The sequence below is a fragment of the Cibotium barometz genome, chromosome 29 (genome assembly GCF_041138505.1).
Source record: "Cibotium barometz isolate CiBa-2024 chromosome 29, ASM4113850v1, whole genome shotgun sequence".
Classification (NCBI taxonomy): Eukaryota; Viridiplantae; Streptophyta; class Polypodiopsida; order Cyatheales; family Cibotiaceae; genus Cibotium; species Cibotium barometz.
Window position 1 is genome coordinate 12,422,672 of NC_141074.1, and position 19,327 is coordinate 12,441,998.

Here is a 19,327-nt window from a genome sequence, read left to right on the forward strand (position 1 = left end):
CATGTCTTGTAATTTGATAGTGGTGCTAATAAGCATATTATTTCTTAATGTTGTTTGTTTTCCTCCCTTGTTCCTCAAGGACGTTCAGATATCAAGCTCAACTAGTGCTTTTTATATTGATGACCCTCATAGTTGATAGCTTCCGCACATATACCACTTGCATGATTGGTGAGATTATGCTTGATATGGCACAGTGGATGGTAGGTTGTGTGATAGCCACATTTGGATTACTAGAGTATGGGAGAGTAGAAGAAAATAGAAGAAAATTTAGCCATCCATCCCTCACTGATGTCTTTCTCTCTCGTCTATATCTATGTGTGTTTACTTGTAAAGGAACTCAAGCTCTCTCTCTCTCTCTCTCTCTCTCTCTCACACACACACACACACACACACACACACACACACACACACATTCTCTTTATGGTGTCACCGCTTTGAGTTGTGTGAGAGTTGAGGAGGTAAGAAAGAGGATTGAACAAGGCAAGCAAGGAAGCGGTACATAGATAAGGGTATTTCCATATCTTTCTCTCTTTGATTTTGGAGCAACACCTTTGCTGGTGAAAAAAGGTATGCACATTAAGATCAGATGGTGGGGGAGAGTAGTAGGGAATCAAGAGACAATTTACATGTAGGCACACTCCACAATAGAATGGTATTGTAGAAAGAAAAATAGGCACATTGGAGAAGTGGCACGTGCCTTGATGTTTGAAAAGAATATTCCAAATTATTTTTACGTGATGAAATGAACAGGCTTCCACTGCATGGTATGATGCTTGAACAGAAGTTCATAGGCATAAAACCAGATGTGTCTCACTTGAAAGTGTTTGGATGTATTGCATATGTGCATGTTCCTGATGAAATGAGAACTAAGTTGGATCCAAAGGTAAAGAAATGCATCTTCTTTGGTTTTTATTTGGAGCAAAAAGGTTATAGATGTTATAATCCTATCACTCATGAGATGCAAGTAAGTAGAGATGTTTTCTTTGATCAGATAAGTAGTTGTTGCACCAATGAAAGCAATGAAAGATATAGATGTAAGATGTAAGGAATATGCCCCACATGTAGAGCAGTAGTCACAGTAGTAGTCACACAAGTACTTAGTGGACCTAGAGTTCCTCTAGCAGTGGATCTAGTGTTAGTCCATGGTTAGGCAGGTTGAGGACAGATGTAAGTACACATGTATCATGCAAAGTGAAGGAAAAGGTAGATCAACCTTTTGTGCATGATCTGTCAACAAGTCACTCATATGTGGATGGTGACTTTAGTGGCTCCGAGTAGCACCTTGATGAGGAGCTTGGCATTCCTTTAGCAAACTAAGGCTATTTTGAGGCGACCTAGCAGTGATCCAGGTGAATGCACGTGTATAAGGGTTAGATATCTAATTGAAAGGTTAAGGTATGATGGAGATACAACCCATCATTATGTTTACATGGTTAAAGCAATACAAGAGCTAGAGCCCATTGTGTTTTGGGTAGGCAATTGGAAATAAAAAATGAGAAGATACCATAGATGAGGAGATGGTAGCATTGGATGCAAATGCAACATGAGTAGTGCCTTTACCTAAGGAAAAGAAGGCAATTGGATATAAGTGGGTGTATAAGGTCAAGCATAACTCAGATGGATCAGTGAGAAGGTGTAAGGAAAGATTGGTTGCCAAGAGTTATGGGTAGACCTATGGCATGGCAATTGTAAGAGGTCTCATTGCTATGGCTATAGCAAAGTGTTGGTCTTTACATTAGTGGATGTAAAGAATGCTTCCTTGCATGGTGATTTATAAGAAGAAGTATATATGATGTAACCACTGGATTGAGAGTAATACACACCCAAATTTTGTGTGCAGGTTACAAAAAGCCTTATGTGGTTTGAAGCAGGTACGAAAAGCCTTAGCAGGTTACAAAAATCTTTGTATGGCTTGAAGTAGGCACCCAAAGCATGGTCAAAGAAGATCAATGAATTTTTTTCACTTTATATAAAAAAGATAGATATAGGGATCATGCTATTAGTCATTTATGTGGATGACTTGATTATCAGTGGTGATAGTGATGCTGACATACATGATGTCAAGATGCTTTTGAAGCAGAATTTTGAGATAAAGGATTTAGGTGAGCTTTAGTATTTCTTGGATATAGAGGTGGTGAGATCATGTCATGGAATTTTATTATTACATAGGTAGTATGGCTTGAACATACTGTAAGCCTATTTCAGTGCCATTGTAGTAGAGAACACAAAGCTTTTCACAAATACATGTGAGCTTTTGTAGGACACCACTATGTATAGGTGCATAGTGGGTAGCTTGATCTACATGACTATTATTAGTCTAGACTTTGGCTAACTTGTGAGTTGGTTTATGTAATCCCCCAAGAACCTATTCTCAGGTACATAAACTCCACAGTTGATTATGGATTTTGTGAGAATATGTCAATATGAAGTGGAAACAAGTAGAGATCAAACAAGAGAAAGTAGATAGCGAAGAACTGAAATATTGCATTGAATTATGAATGGAAAATATCCATGCTTATATACATATCTGTAGCAGTTGGCTGTAGCAAAAAGCTACTAGTTTGGAGAAATGGTAAAATGCCTAAAAAAGCCTAAAACTAAGCTATAAACTAGTTAAAAAATATCAAAAAAATCCCTAATTACATCATATAAATATCTGCATAAAAAGTGACATAAAATGGATTAAAATGGGTTGGAGATATGTCCAACACCTCCTCTCAACTCCATCACAGAGGTCTGAATGAGCCGATCAATAGTATCTCGATGAGGAAGAGGTTTGGCGAAGAGATCAGCAAGGTTGTCTTGAGAAGGAAAATACTTTAGTGTACTGATTCTGTGGGCGACCAACTGAAAGTGGACCTTAATATGTTTGTTCCTACTATGGAAGAATGAAGTTTGAGTCAATTCCAAAGCACTCTAGCTATCCATATAAGAACACAGATCGGAGAATCCAAGAGTCCATCAAGATTTCTCAACATCTAGAACAACCATAACAGCTCACAACAAGTATCTAAATAAGCATGATACTCAACCTTAGTAGAAGATAATGAAACTGTATTCTGATTTTTGGATCTCTAGGAAATAAGATCAGAACAACCAAGTGTGAAGTAATAACTAGAAGTGGATCATCGAGTATCCTAATCACCTGCCCAATCAGCATCATCAGAGTATCCAACAAGCTCAGTGCCTCCTCTGAAAGAGAGACCATAGTGTCCAAGGTATCGGATAAGTATCAAAGAGCCCTCAGAGAAACCTGCCAATGAGAATGTCGAGGAGTGGAAGAAACTGACTGAGAACATTGACATTATAAGAAATGTGGGGCTTGGTATAAGTCAAATAAATAAGAGAACCAATAAACCTTTGGTACTGTGTATTGTCGCTAAAGAGGGGGGAGGGATCAACACAGGAGAGCTTGGAGAAAGGATAAGAAATTCGACGACACATTCAGTAATCCCAAATGTTTCTAGAGCTGTTGCAAATAGATGTACTGGCTATGAAACACTCCACCATGAGAATATTTATGGACCTCCATCCCAAGAAAGTAGTGGAGAAGTCCGAAATCAGTCATGTCAAAGGTGAGAGCTAAATCTGGCCAAAGCTGTTCAATCTAGCAAGATGTGAGCCAGTGATTAATAAATCATCAACATATAAGACAATTAAATAGAGCAAAGTATCCTGAACAAAGACATAGAGATTGGTTTCTGCAAAGCATCTCTAGAATCTAAGGAAAAGAAAGAATACATTAATCTTATCATACCATGCCTTGGGTGCCTGTTTCAAACCATAAAGGGATTTGTGCAATCTGCACACCTTGTGCTCATGTCTGAGAACCTAAAAACCTTGAGGTTGTTTAACATACACCTCGTCATGTAAGTCACCATTAAGAAAGGCAGACTTGACATCCATTTGGTAAATCGGTAAACCAGCCAGTGCTCATGAGCAAAAAGAGCAAGAAATGTCCGGATGGGGGTGTATTTAGCTGTAGGAGAAAAATTTTCCTCACCATTAAGAAAGGCAGACTTGACATCCATTTGGTAAATCGGTAAACCAGCCAGTGCTCATGAGCAAAACGAGCAAGAAATGTTTGGATGGGGGTGTATTTAGCTATAGGAGCAAAATTTTCCTCATAATCCACATCTGCAATCTGAGAGTACCCCTTTGCAACCAATTTGGATTTTTGTTTGTCTCCAGAGATCCATTAGCATGAAACTTGGTCTTAAAGACGCACTTGACCCAATGACCTATTGATGTAGAGGCTGGTCCACAAGCTCCCATGTGTGATTCCTCTCAATGGAATCAAAGCAAAAGCCACTAGTAGACACTCGTGTGTCATAAGATCCAGCCATGTCAAAGTCACTAAAATCATGATACAACTGAATATCAGCCCCCTTAGCATAGAATAGCCCAAAGGACTAAGTGCCTTGTAAGGATCGAAATACTCGCTTGGTAACCTGCCAATGCTTACTTTTGTGATTGTGCATAAACTTGCTCAATTGGTAGACCCCAACCTGAATGTGTGGCTTGGTATTTCATAGATAGATGAGGCACCCAATAGCTTGCTAATAAATTGATGCATCAAATGGTTCACTTGCATCTTGAGATTGAGCTTAGCACCTATCTCAATAAGTGTATTATAAACTTCATTTACTAGACCATTCAAGTAGTCTCTGTATGTATTTTGACTACAACATCATACCATCATTATAGTCTTCATTACCAAACTGTGTAAATAGTCTCTGCACGTACTTTAATTGTAACATCATACCGTCATCACCCTACATATAATGTATGCCCAAACAATAATGCAACAATCCCAAATTTGTCATCTCAAATGACGCATGTAATTCATCCTTGAAGGCTGAAATATTCTCCTTAATAGGGTTTGTGAACAATATGTCATTAATGTTTAAAATGATTACCAAAAATAGTTCTAACTCCTCTTTACATAGCGAGTAAGGACTATTGCAAAAACAATTTACAATCAAGTATGAATCTAAGTTTCTTCTCATACTATGCTCTTGGAGCTTGCTTAAGGCTATATAAAGTTTTTATTAACATGCATACTTTAGACTCATGTACCTTCTCAACAAAACTACAAGGCTAAGATACATAAAAGTCCTCATGTAAATCACCACCTTCTTGATATCCAACTGATGTACATTCCATCCATGATGCACTTAGTGACCAATGCAATAATACATGCAGACGTGGGAAAAAAGTCTCATCTCATAACCTATGTCCTTCTCCTAAGTTACCCTTTATAAGAAGCCTTTCCTTGTATAGCGGCCTGAAGCCTTTCCTTGTATAGCGGCCTTTTTACCATAAGGCAAATATGCTAAATACCAAGTGTCATTTTTGAGGATTGAGTTGTACTCATTCTACATGGTATGCATCTAATGATCATTTTCGTATGCTTTCTTAAAGGAAACATGTTCCTCTTCATTGCATACTATTAGCAATGAGAGCATGATTTACACTAAAGAACAAGATATATGATGAGAACATGCACATGTATTGTTAGGCAAATGACTAGCTAATTTTATATCTCGTAATGTACACCACCCATTTTGGCATATGCTTAGATGCCTGTATGGCTACCCTTTTCTTATCTACTCCATGATCCACAATTTCTTCATTAGTAGGCTGATGTATGGGATAAAATTTGAGATGATTTTCAGCCGGTATGGGATGATCTGTAGCACCTTGTTGACCATTCATTTGCTCCACATATGGTTGTCGACCATCGTACAAAGGTAGGACTGTATCAAAGATGTCTTGCGAGCATACATTTTTTTGTTTTTTGCATAAAAACATGGGTTGAACTGAGTTCTCTCAACAAAGACCCTACTCACCGAAATTCACCTTGTGGGCCGGATGGTATTCCACAAAAATGCATTTTATAACCTTATCATTGAGCTTATTATGTTGTTTCTTAGGCACAAGAGCACAAGAAAGATAACCAAAGACATGTAGATGAGCCATAGAGGGCTTCTTCATAAGGGATAATTGTCTGCAATGCCTTAATGGGGCATATGTTTAGCACATAAGTGGCACACATAATTGCCTCCCACCAAAAAACACGAGGCAAATATTGGCCTTTAACCATGCCATGTGCCATCTCCATGAGAGACCTAATCTTCCTCTCAGCCACACTATTTTATTGAGTGTATGGCAATGTGCATTGATGTTTTATTCCTTTTTTATCCATATATACATAAAAATCCTTTAACATATACTTCCCTCCCTCGATCTATACGAAGGGTGCCATTTTTACATGTATTAGTCATGGAAACAAAGTGTCTAAAGGATGTAAAATCCCTTGACTTTTCCTTCAATACATACACCCAGGTGTACCTGGAGTAATGTAGAGATATACACGATTGATATCCTGATGGGACCACATACATCATTATGTATAAGGTATCATTTTTGGATAGCCCTTACCATCTTTAGGGAATGATGCCTTTTGCATATTACCCAAAATTCATCCCAAAATGATGCCCGTTTGGGATTGATGCACGTTGCATCTTTCCCAGAAGTGCATCCATTTCATCTTGCCCAAAATGTATCCCTCACATACATGTTTGATAGGGGCCTCAAGCTATGGCAACACTCTAATACCATCTCCTACCTTTTAAGGTGCAAAAACTACCAGAATTCAAGTGACCAAAGTGGGCGTACCATAGCTCCATGTCACTCATAACACGTGTGGCATAGTAACTAAACAAACATTATGTGCCAATCTCTCATACCTTTCCAACCTGTAAAGCCCATGCCTTAGAGTACCAGATACCACATAGATGTCTACACCACTCTCTAGTCGTGAAGTGTACACCTATTTGACCGCTTGGTATGACCTAGCAATGTTAGACGAGAGACTACCATCAAGTTCTTTTTACTACTGCCTAGTGTAAACAAGACTTCTGAGAGAGTGAGTATCCCAACATTTGCAGTATAGTGAGCACAACCTTACTAAATTCTTTCATTGGATATGAGGAATTGTTTGCACATGTAATTGTGCCTCCTTTAAAGAGAGCTTGAGTTCCTTGCAAGCGCGCACACGCACAAACACACACAAACACACACACACACACACACACAAACACACACACGAGATAGAGATAGAGAGAGCAAGACACAAGAGAGAGATGAATGGTTGAATTTTCTTCTATCTTCTTCTTCTCTCAATCTAGTATATCATAAAGATAAGAGTATATACTATAAGGAAAAGTACTCTCCTACTAAAATATACAAGGTCATTAATCCAAAACAATTCTTGGACTTTGAAAGATTACATAAATTGGCGCTATAAGACTTTTTTTTTCTTTTTATGATACTATATCACTTCTTCCTTCTACTCCCGATCTACATACCATTGTTGAAGTGCTTCAGGATAGGGCCATGAGAAAGAAGACCAGCCAAGGTACTTCTAAGACCCTTCTTTAGGCTAAGGGCAAAAGAAAATGGCAGTCCAAGGTTTCCATGAGCAATAAAGGTGACTACAAACCTGCCAACAATCCTGCTCATAAGGAGATTACTTATCATTATTGTGGTCTCAAAGGTCACATTCAGCCTAATTGTCACAAGAAGAAAAGAGAAGGTGGTTCTGCTAAGACACCCCCCAATCAAACCTCTTCATTCACTAACCAAACTCAAAAATCCTCTTCCACCAAGGAGACTATCTTCATCGGTATTGAGGATCTTCCCACTGACCCTCCTGTTCCTTTCACCTCATGTCTTATGGATTGGGTGGTGGATAGTGGATGTACTAGCCACATGACTCCTGGATAGGACCATTCTTCATGACATTCGTCCCAGCTCTTCGACGGTGTCCCTTGTGATGCTTCCAACTTGGAGGCCTCTTTGGTTAGTAATGTGCGACTTAACTCTTCCTCGGGCCAGTCTTCTACCCTTCGGGATGTGCTTCATGTTCCCAAGCTCTCCAAAAAACTCCTCTTAGTTTTTCGGATTATGGAGAAAGGATATGGTGTCTACTTTGACAATTATGTCCTTGAGATCATCAACACCAGCACCTTGTAGATTGTTTCCACAAGTATCCAAAGGAAGGTGGTATTTATCGATTGAAGGACTTTGGTTGCTCTTTGATTGAGTCCCAATCTCATCTGTTGCAACTTCTTCACAACTATCATGCCTTGGTAGCTCATGTGGATACTAATTTGTGGCATGCTTGCTTTGGGCATCTGAATTATACTTCTATGCAATTGTTGTCTTCTTAGCAACAGGAAATCGAGGGTCTTCCACCAATGAAACCCTCCCACTCCACTTTTATGGTTTGTCTTCATGGCAAGCAACACTGAGATGCCGGTTGAATGTAAGAACAAGACCATTCAAGAGATGGCCCATACCATGCTTTCTTCTTCTGATCTTCCTCCCTCTTTCTGGGAAGAAGCTGTGAGCACTGTTGTTTACATCATGATGTTCACTTTGTCGAACCCTCATATGATTCTTGATCTTATCTCAAGCTTACCATTGAGGTCCCTCCTCCTTCCTCAGCCACCCAACTCCACCACTAGCTTCTCCACCATCAACTTCTTTACCCCTTGCCTCTCCACCCCCACTTCCTCCTTCCCTCGGCTTCTCCTCCTCCTCTTGCTCCTGCGCACCAGAGGATTGCCCCAAAGATTCCATGATGTCTGGAAACCACTGTTCGTGATTCTCATCTCTTCGATATGGAACTTCATCAGCTTGTTGATTCTTTAGCATAATCATGGGCACGGAGATTACATCATCTTCGTCATTCTTGTAACCTCACCCTAATGAGTACAATGATATAGTCATATGACTACAGTGCAAAAATAGACAAATACATGACTAAATCACACATGCCCACATACACACACACACAAATTCTTTATCGAACCACAACAAAAGAATTTTTAACAAACAAGCTAAACAAATTTTTAATGACTAAGTAGCAAAACAAACTTTAAATGTCTAGATCACTAAAAAAAACAAGTAAAGACAAGAATACAAAAAGTGTTAACTTTACCTCAAAGATTCTCCAATCATGAAGTATAAGATCATCAACTTCATCATGCATAGCATGGACTAGGTGCTACGACATCCCTACTCACATCATCAACGCCCCAGAGTAGGTGCAGGTTTACATATAAAAATGCTGGAGTCAAGCATTAGACTTCAAATCACCCTTTGCCATGGGTGGAGTCACCACTTTCACAGTGAATGGGCTGCATTGAATGGTTGCTTCTGATAAGTTGAATATACAGCCTACGTCCAATCAATGTCAGGACTTGCTGCCTTTGAAAAGAGTGATTTTTCTGATATCTCATCACCTTAGATCACCTTATCATGAGACTGGACGACTTGCACATATTCTCCCCTGGACTCTGTACAAAGCAAGCAAAATAGTACATTCCCTTATAGCCTTGTGACCTAAAAAACTGATTATCGAGTATAGCTAGAGATTTGCCAAACATGGAAACCACACCATAGTTTCCATAAGATTTGAGGCAGCTTGTAGGATGCTCCTTGTTACACCACCACAATTAGGCCTGACAACGGCTCTGGTGGTTCTTTGTGGGTCTGGTATTAGACACATCCAATAGTCATCCATGTGAGACATGAAATAGCCACCGGTGTGGAGGCCTCAATACTGATGTCTTTTAAGTGTTTCTATTCTAGCGTGCTTGGGGTGGTCCAGAGCTGTGTCAGGTCTATGGTTTAGATAGTCAGTCAACTGCTTTCTATATCTCCTTATGTAAGTGTGAACGTCAATTTGATGCTTTGGACGTGGGTAGATCAACATAGTTACTTCTGGTTGTAACACTTCCAAAAGATACCGTAACGTAACTGGTTACAAGCTCCTCATTATTCAAATAAAATACATAACATAAACCACACGTATTTTAAGAAACAAGGGCATCTACCAAAAGAATAACATCAAATATAAAGCATTCACAATTTACCATCAAAACTATATTGGCACTTTTGCCTTGGTTAATACTAGTAACTATTGGACTAAACCAAGTCTTGCTCGAAAGTGTTAACCAGCTCAAAATTTAGAGCCACAATTCAGCAAAATTTTCAGCATAGCATCGATGAAATGGTTGAAGTAATCCAAGATTAATCTTGCCAGCTCAAAGCTCTAAATCTGATGATGGAGAGGCCAAAAAAGACTAAACACAATATGTATACATCATGCATCCCATAGATAGCACTCACAAAAAAAAATCTCCATCAGGGTGAGCATTTAGTTATCCCCGCTAGCGCCTTATGGTAATCAGCCAGCACGAGCATGGGCTGTATTCCAGGCAACTTGAAACAGAGACTTCACTCCCAGTTTCATTGATGTATGCCTTGACCCGCTCAATGTACATGGCTTCTGATGATAGAACAGTCATTCTGCAAAAGCACATTGAGGTAAGTTGACTTTTGATGGGTTAAATCACCATACACCTACAGAATTTAGTAGAGATAATACAGCCTACATTATTAACCACGTCACACAGGACATGGACACATACAACTAGCATGCTTACAGCAAATCTACTTTTGCAAAAGAGAAAAAAAGTACAGAATAAACATGATTGAAAAGCTACAAAAATCCGGGTCTACAGGTAAGGTAGTAAGGTGATAGGTCTTGAAGAGGTAGGCTCTAAAGCAGTGTAATACCTCCTCAAACTTGTTGATGCCTGGACCCCTGTGGTTCAGGGATGATGAACGCCTCTGGAAGGTATTATCACTTTCAAGAACCTGCAACCTTGCTTGCATATCTCTCTCTGTCATTTTACACTTGTCCAGTTCCATTTCATGGAAAGAGCATTGCAAAAACTCAGCAACAGCCTGGTGCGGTGTTCCCTGACTGGAAATGACAAATGCACCTAAACTGCTGCTTGGTGCAGAGCATGGCACCAGTAAAGGGTTCCCCGAGATCATACCTGAATCTGCTCTTGCCAAGGGATCACTAGAAAAATAGGGTATGCCAGAAGCTTTTACATGACACGTTTCCTCGTCTGAGCAGATGTTATGTCCTTCCTTGTGCAGAAAAATTCCAGACTGCACTACTCCATTAATTTCACAAAAATCATGCAAAGGTGATAATTGACCTTCCTCCTTTGGTTGAGAGCAAAGTTCTTGATTCTCTCTTTCATCAGCACAAAAATGTTGTGATTCCAGGATACACGCCCTTTCAGACAAAGGGCTTGGGGCCAAGCAAAGGGGAAATGTGTCCATCAATAACTTATCTCTGTCTTCACTAGCATATACATCATGATTCATAGTATCTGATGATCTGCCCCTTTGAGATAACTGATCTGAACCTTCAATATCCAGTTCTTCTGCCTTTTCTTGTTCTTGAAGGCGAGCGTCTAAAGCCCTTGCATTATCCAGAGTAGCATTAATATCTTCTTCATTTGTGGCGAAAACAGATTCTGCTATTTGTTTGGGTTGCTTAAGTTGCTCTCCTGGTGAGACACTGTCCTGGAAGCCATACTCAGATTCAACTGTATAGTTGAATGCCTTCTCATGATAGCCAATCAATGCAATGTCTGGGCGATGTTGCACATCAGATGTCTTTGGAGCAAGCAGTAAACCCTGGTTTATCCCATTGTCATGGGCAGGAGTACCCTTGAGTCTTTTGAAAGGTTTCTCTTCTGTGGTATATGATACACATGGTGGCTTTGCTGAGGACTTCTCCATTAAATTAACATCGCTTTCAGTTTCAACACCTTGGGTGCCCATCATCATGTCCTGCCCCTCTTCTAAATTTAGATCCTTCTCTACATCTTTCAGTAGAAGCATTGTTTCACCCTCTGAAGAGGGTGTGCTTTCAACCCCCTTTCTTCTTTTGCTTAGTTTTCTCACCTCTCTAAGAAAACTTGTTTTGATCACTTTCACTTCCTTCTCTAGTAGATAATTCTCTCTCTCTTTTTTATAGAGAATCTCTTTCAATAGTTGCATGGCCTGCTCATCATAGATGGCCTTCTCCTCGGCCATCCTCTGGTAGTGTGCAGCTTCCATATGAAGTGCTGCTTTCTCTTCTTGCAGGCGCGATATCATTGCCATCGCCTCGTTGGCTGCGGTTTCTGAAGCAATCCTTTCAACCTCCAATTCAGCATACAAGGCGCAAAGGTTTTCCCGCTCTATTTGGAGAGCATATCTTAAGCCCCTAGTTGCACCCTCGCCATCATGATTCCCTTTGGTGGCAACACTAAATGCATCATCATCAAAGAATCCAATTTCATCTTGCACTTCCTCGAGTGGACTTTGGGTCATCACGGAGCATTCCACCCTGCCATTAAGGCAGAAAGTCTCCGAAGCCATTTCTGATCCAGCGCTCTCAAGGAGGACCCTCCTTATTCCATTTCCTGCAGACGCTGGTCTGATTTGTTCCAATAATGGAGATTGTTTTCCTTCATCTGCTGCTTCTGCTGGAAAATCTTTCCTAACTTCTGTGTTCACTGTTTTCCCATCTGCCTCTTGATCCGGAAAGAGTTGTGATCTTTGAACAGGTGTCTGCATCCTTTTGTTGGAATCAACAGGTGTCTCAGCCTTGTTCACAGATTCCTCAGCAGAAATTGTTGTTTCGAGAAATGAATTTGCCCTAGCAGGTTTATCAGCATCACCATGTGTCTTATTAATCCTGCAGGTAGAATTGCTTCGTCGGCTTCTAACACCTGCTTCTACATAGGAACGCCTTACTGCAGCGGAATCACCTTCATCTAAGCAGATGGATGTCTCTCCCCGTTGAAAAGCAGCTCCTCTGTCATCCTTTAAGGATGGACATGGCCTGAAATTCCAGACCCCATGGCATTTAGGGCAAACAAGGGGTTTACTTCTAGCAGAACGCCAGTCTTCACTTCTAGAACGCTTCAGGCATCTCTCTGTGCTAATCAGGGGGCTATCCCTGCAGGCATAGGAAGCAGGGTTTGATGGCCCATTGTTAACACAGCGATCAAAGCTTGGAGAAGCTCCACTCCGATGGATACCATTCTGGCAAGGACGCCCCCATCCGTACCATTTCATCAACTGGAATGTTATGCACACAAGAACGGTATGAACTAGGACGAGGATAGCGAGAACTAACTGTGTAAAAGCAGAAATCAAAGCAGAAGCTTTCCATGGATCCTCATGTGGATGTCGCAGAGCTACTCGAGGGCCCATGTGCACAACAGCTTGAAGAAACAATGGGAGCAATCATTGCCTGCTGCCTTCTACCCGTACAGCCTTTCTCGTTCTCTAAAATAAACCTTGGAAAGATGCAAAAAGGCGCAATCTGAGGAAGGAGAGAAGGCAAGAAACGCGTGCAAAAGAGAGGGCTAAAAATTGGCCTTTCTTGTGTCACGCCATGGGAGCCTGCAGCAGAAAGACGGAGCGGCCAAGTTTACTGATGAAGGGTTAGGGCTAGGCTTTCCGCGGTCCTCTTCTTCTTCTTCCGTCTCGTTACGCTTCGTCTTCCCTTTCCACCTTTCTGCAAGCAATCTCCATACATCGTAGTCTTCTCCTTCGCCATCGCGATCGCAGCTTTTCCATGGAGGCAGCAACCTGCTGATCCAATCACTTCATCATCAACGACATCCTGCGCTCTGCGCAAAAGACCTAGCCCTAGCCCTAACCCTAATATGTATTTTGCTTCCGCACAGCGAACACTAACCCCAACCCTAATTCTATCCCTTACCGAGGCTTAAACCTAGCGCTGGGGATGGCCTAGTTGCAGAGCTTCAGATCTCGCGGCTCGCGTGCCCATTCATGACGCCATAGCTGAACTGACCTTCCGACTGTGCGGACAAGGAGGAACCATGGATGATGATGGTGGCATGATCTGCAAAAAAAGAATTTATCCGCGCATTCAAGAAGCCGCCATGGCGCCCACGGGGAGGCGTGACCATAGATCGTCCACGTCATTACTTCACCGATTTAAAAAAACCCTTTCCAATTACTGAAAATATTTTTGCCAGAAACTTAATCCCACACGTGACTGTTGGCCTTTATAAATTCTAAACATGCAAAAATTAAGAACCTCGCAATGGACCTGGAATATTTTTCATTTTTTACTTGTGAATTTTATTTTTCCAACTTCAAAAAATCTGCAAGTTTTAAGGTATTTTAGTTTAAATACTGCTCGAAAATATGCAAATTACAGCCTTCCAAATTTAAAGGCTCCGAGTTTTGGGATTTGTTGAGCAAAATGTTTCTTTGGAACTTGAACACTAGTTCAAGTTTGTGTTGGCATCATGCATGGGAGTTCTTCCACGTCACAGTGTTGTGTTATGTTGTGTGTGCGCATTGCATTGTCAGGACTCAAGATGGTGTTATCGGGCATGTGCTTTGATGGTTATTGTTGTGTAGCAGTTTGTACATGTGTGCGTGTGAATGCATGTGTGGTTTTTGTGTGTGCATTGTCAGGACTCAAGATGGTGTTTTATGGGGTATGCGCTTCGATGGTTATTGTTGTGTAGCAGTTTGTACGTGTGTGCGTGTGAATGCATGTGTGGTTTTTGTGTGTGTACTATGTGAATTTGGCTTGAACTTCTTGGGTTCCTCTACAAATTAAGGCTCCACACGTCAAGGGTCCTTAACTTTCTAGCCTAAAACTTCACTTTAGTTGACTTGGAAAAATTAAGGAATGAATACTCTTTGCTTCAATTGAGTTGACGGACTGTTGTCATTTAAAGTCCCACATAATCCCCCTTTAGTGGATTCATGACAATCAAGAAGTGGCCAATCTTAGAATTAATCAATGGTATAAAGCATCGCCATGAGACGAGGCCTATTTTTCAGTAAAGGGCGACTCATGGAGATGGGAGCCCTTTTCAAAAACGAGGCTCTAATAGGTAGTGACGCGACAGTGGATTCCAAGGTCGATGATGATTAGTAGGGGGGTTCTCATGGTGGTAGTGATGGGCAAGGAGACAACAAATGGCCGCATCAGATTCTTGACATGCTAAGGTAGTGGTGGTTTTTTCCGGATTCCACCTTATTCCTCTGTATAAATGACTAGAACCTTCAAGAAGCAAAGAATCAAGCTCAAGCACATGGGTCCTTGTGCACACCCTCCCCATTCGTCACCCATTGGCGGTTGACTAGAACCATTTTATCTTCCTCATCAGCATTGATTCTCTTTTTTGGGCATTCAACGACCGAACTTCCCCTTGCATCTGAGAGCCCATGCATATGAGTGTCAAAACTCTATTAACTTACCTAATTAGCATTTCTTAGTTGATACATTTTGGTATGTGCCATGGTTGCATGTACACATGCATGGATTTACCATTAAGTACGCACCTTACACTACCTCATCGACTTGTTGAAGTTTTCAACTTCAAATGTTCAAAGTTATATTTAAATTAGAAAGTTAGCAAAACATCTAGAGCTTTTAATTGGTTAGAGCTCTTGATATTTCCACATGTCAATGTTTTCAAATCACAAGTGCTAAAGGTATATGGAAATAAGCCCAAACACTTTCCTTGCCCTTTTGTCAGTTTCCACTTGCAACCACCATGACATTGTGTTGTTTAAAAGATTATATATTAATATTAATGAACCATGGACCCTTCAAGTACCTACCACAAGCAAGAAGGCATTATGTTGTTTAAAAGACTATATATTAATATTAATGAAGCATGGACCCTTCAAGTACCTACCACAAGCATTGATTTCAAGAAGTTAATCCTTTTTAAAGACTAACAATCCTTCAACACTTACATTAAATAAAATGTCTTTACTACATTGTAGTGACTTCGCAAGCACCCTACCATGGGAGGCACGCTTGTGACTTCATTGTTGTATAGTGTGTCATCCGTTTATTTTGATAATGAGATCTCTAAAAAGGTTATTGTGCAATATTAAACAAAATGGGAGAGAGAAGGCAAAAAATTTCTCTTCTTTTCCAAGGACAATCTTGGAATTTTGATGATGTTGTTTTGTTTTCCACCTTATTAACTAGCAAAGGCATATTTCCACTGTATCTACTAATAAGGCATCTTTCCATTGTATTTCTAATAAGGAAAAGGCATATTAATATCTATTCTCAAGGAAAAGGTATCTTTCCACTATATATACTAATAAGGCATCTTTCCAATACTAATAAGGCATCTTTCCATTGTATTTACTAATAAGGAAAAGGCATCCTAATATCTATTCTTCCTTTCACAAACTAAATTTCCAAGGCACAATAAGTAATAGTCAAAGTAAATTGATCATGGTGTTTTGTTTCCACTCTGTATTTACCAGCAAAGGCATCTTGATATCTATTCATCCTTCATAAATTAAATGTCCAAGGCACACTAAGTAATATATTATCTCTTAATTCTTTAATTTCTTAAACATATTGAAAACATTGAGGCTCTTTTGCTACACAATGGTTAACTAATTACTCTTATTTGAGTCTTGGAATTTCACTAAAATTGTATGATCAACAACTTGCTCAATCTTGGAATGCATGGCCTCCTTTTTGTGGGTCAATAGGAGTTTATATGCCTACAATAACCACTCATGCAAATGTAGGCCTGACAACCCTAACACCGAACTATAATATTTTATTGTCTTTAAAAAAGTATTTAAAATTTTTTAAGCCCCAAACTTGTCATTCAATGTAGGTAACATGATAATTTTCAAGGTGATTCATTATATATATTCTTTTTTTAGTGGAATTTTTGGGGATACCATCGATAAAGGTGTAGTTTGATAATTACTGATAGGACATCAATAAAGAGATATAGCATTAGAGTAATCATAATCATCATCTATTGATACTATGAAATTAGTCAAGCCTACCAACACAATGTTAATTGTGTTAACATTTTGTTGGTATAGCATTAGATGAACCAAAGGAAGTGTTGTAGCTCCAAACATAATCATGTGACTAGTTAGATAAATTTCTTTGCAATCAACAAAACATATGAAGGGGTGAAATTTATTAGATTTAACACACCATAATTTTTTCACAATCAAAAGAAAACTTTAAAATAAGAAAGTGTCTAAGAGATGATTATTTAAGAGGATAGGCATAAAATTAAGTAGATGGGCATGGAATTTGTAAAGCTTGTATACTTCCATGAAAGTTTAGTGTTACAAAAATAGAAAAGAATTCTACCCGAATATATTAAAAGAAAAAATCTAATGAAGAATTATTGTTGAAAATTGGAAAACCAAGTGAATTCTTCTAACTACAAAACAAAGAACTAAGGACTTATCTTATGATAAACCTTCATTTAAAAAAAACATTTTTTATAGAGAATGTGTAAAGGTAAGAGGAGTGAAAGATAGAAGAGTACACGTGTTAAATGAAAGAGGAAACGATAACACTATTAAAGAAGACAACTTGTAGCCATGGAACTGTTGATATAATTTTTATATCACTATCGTTTGCTTTGCGTTAGGGAAAATTTGGACAAAAATGGGTGCACGATGAAAATTTTGCAAATCAGATTGGGCCCTTTAAGGATTGTTACACATTGTCTCTCTTCAAAAATGGAGACACTGTGAAATTTTTAAAAATGATGACACTATTAAAGAAGACCAAAATCTTGGATGATTTACCACTTAAGTATTATATTATGTTATGAATTGAAACTAACCTGCATACTAGTATATGCAAATCTCCGATGATTTACCAGTTAAGTATTCACCTTGTGTAATTTGATTACTTGCATAAAATAAAAATTGTTGTTTGTCGATTTGTTTTCTTCTAACTAATATTTTGCAGTCCAACCTAAGTAAGTCTCTCCAATTTCCATAATTTTAATCACCAACAAATTAAAATATCACATATGCTTGTGATATTTGTGTCCTTTTAATGATGTGTTGTGTAGCAAAGCTATCCGACACTTGCAAGTAAGTTGATACCCTCTATATCTTAGTAAATGATTCCTCCAATATTTCTATGTAAGCTTTATCTTTTAGATAGTGATTCAAGCACTTTCCAAGTAAGCTTTTCATTATTATCCTTGCAATAGTGAGCATGCTTTAAATATAATCTTGTTTTATTTAGCAAGTATAATATTTTTAAATCAATTGTTAAAGAAGTTCATAATTGTATCGACTAATTTTTGAGATAAACCAAATTTTTATAATATTCTTGGAAGGCCTCTTTTGTGGCCATGAATACAGATAGCCAGTTTCATATGAATTCGATCATTCGATAAATTCACACCTCAACATCAACATTTTGTGAAGCCTAAAACCTCTCTAAAATCATTTGACACATCTCTTAATGACCATAACACATGTATTGACACCAAGGCAGATGTTTCACAAAAAGCTAATAAACATGATTCGAAGAAGTGTTACAAGTGTAACGAGATTGGACATATGCATCAAATTGTCCATGGAAGTCAAAGTTTAATTCACTTGGACTCAATATGATCGATGATGATGAAGAAGAAGAATACCACAACAACTACTCCGACTCTTGAGGTAGCATATTTATTTCATTTGATTATTCAACACTTTTTGGTAAATTTCAAGGAGAGTTTTTATGCATAAAAAGTAGAACTTCTTGAAGGAACTGCCCTTCCATCTTGAACTATAATTTATGAAATTTTCACTATGTATTAGTCTTGTGGTATGGGACACAAGATTAATCCTGTGTGAAGGATTCTGATGCATACTTATCTCTAGATTTGTGTGGGATAATTTCTAGTGGTATGTGACACTAGAATTTATTACACATAGAAGTCCTTGATACAATGTCTTTTATTATAATTAGAAAAGATATTTGAATTTATATAGTATACAACAATTGATCTCCTTTGCTTGCAATAGGCAAACATGCATCTGAGGTTAGTTTCTTATCCAAGCAGGAGGGATGTTACATAATGTCCACTCTTTAGTTGTATAGGGACACTCGGATGCTAGTGTGCCATCCTAGAGTGAATTGGCATCGTGGGTGACTCTACATTAAATACTGGTTACCTAGTGGTATTAGCATAGCTTGAGACCATGCTTGATGGGTGTATGTTGTTGAGGTGTAACAAGTAGTGCCATGCTTGACAACTGTATTGTGGTCAAAGTGAAACAAGTGGACTATGCTAAACAACTGCACACAGTCGAAGTGAAACAAGTGGTTTATGCAACTGACGTGCCATACTGATTGGAGTGTAACAACTGGTAACTCACACCATGCTAGATGATGTGAATAATGTTACTCTCATTATAGCGAAACAAGTGGTGAATATATGTTGTGTTTGTGCCTATCAACGTTTCATATTGGGATTAATTGTAAGAAGGGTAATTAATTGGGATATGTTTATAGAAATAGGTGATGAGTAGTGCATGTGTCGCACATAAGGAATCTTGTCTATATCGGATTATTTTGTATTATTATTTGTGATTTGATGATGAGTGT

The 19,327-nt window shown here is 39.0% G+C and overlaps 1 protein-coding gene across 2 annotated transcripts; it reads right to left on the reverse strand.

The window, feature by feature from the left end:
- Positions 1-9,905: 9,905 nt before the first annotated feature.
- On the reverse strand, positions 9,906-13,813 carry LOC147621856 (uncharacterized). Of its 2 annotated transcripts, XM_086822879.1 has the most exons (3): positions 13,658-13,802; positions 10,654-13,524; positions 9,906-10,383 (listed from the first exon to the last, which is right to left on the reverse strand). In XM_086822879.1, exons 2-3 carry the CDS (start codon positions 13,141-13,143, stop codon positions 10,348-10,350), a joined length of 2,526 nt encoding a protein of 841 aa, XP_086679005.1. In that variant the 5' UTR covers positions 13,144-13,524; positions 13,658-13,802; the 3' UTR covers positions 9,906-10,347. The 2 variants fall into 2 exon arrangements, with proteins under 2 accessions (XP_086679005.1, XP_086679004.1); XM_086822878.1 differs by having other exon boundaries at positions 10,654-13,813.
- Between the last annotated feature and the right edge of the window lie 5,514 nt (positions 13,814-19,327).

Excerpts from the sequence above, each read along its gene's own strand:
- LOC147621856 (XM_086822878.1), bottom strand. The coding sequence starts at position 13,143 with ATGGGCCCTCGAGTAGCTCTGCGACATCCACATGAGGATCCATGGAAA. Across the intron at positions 10,384-10,653 it reads GCATCAACAAGTTTGAGGAG|AATGACTGTTCTATCATCAG; the intron begins GTATTACACTGC and ends GTGCTTTTGCAG.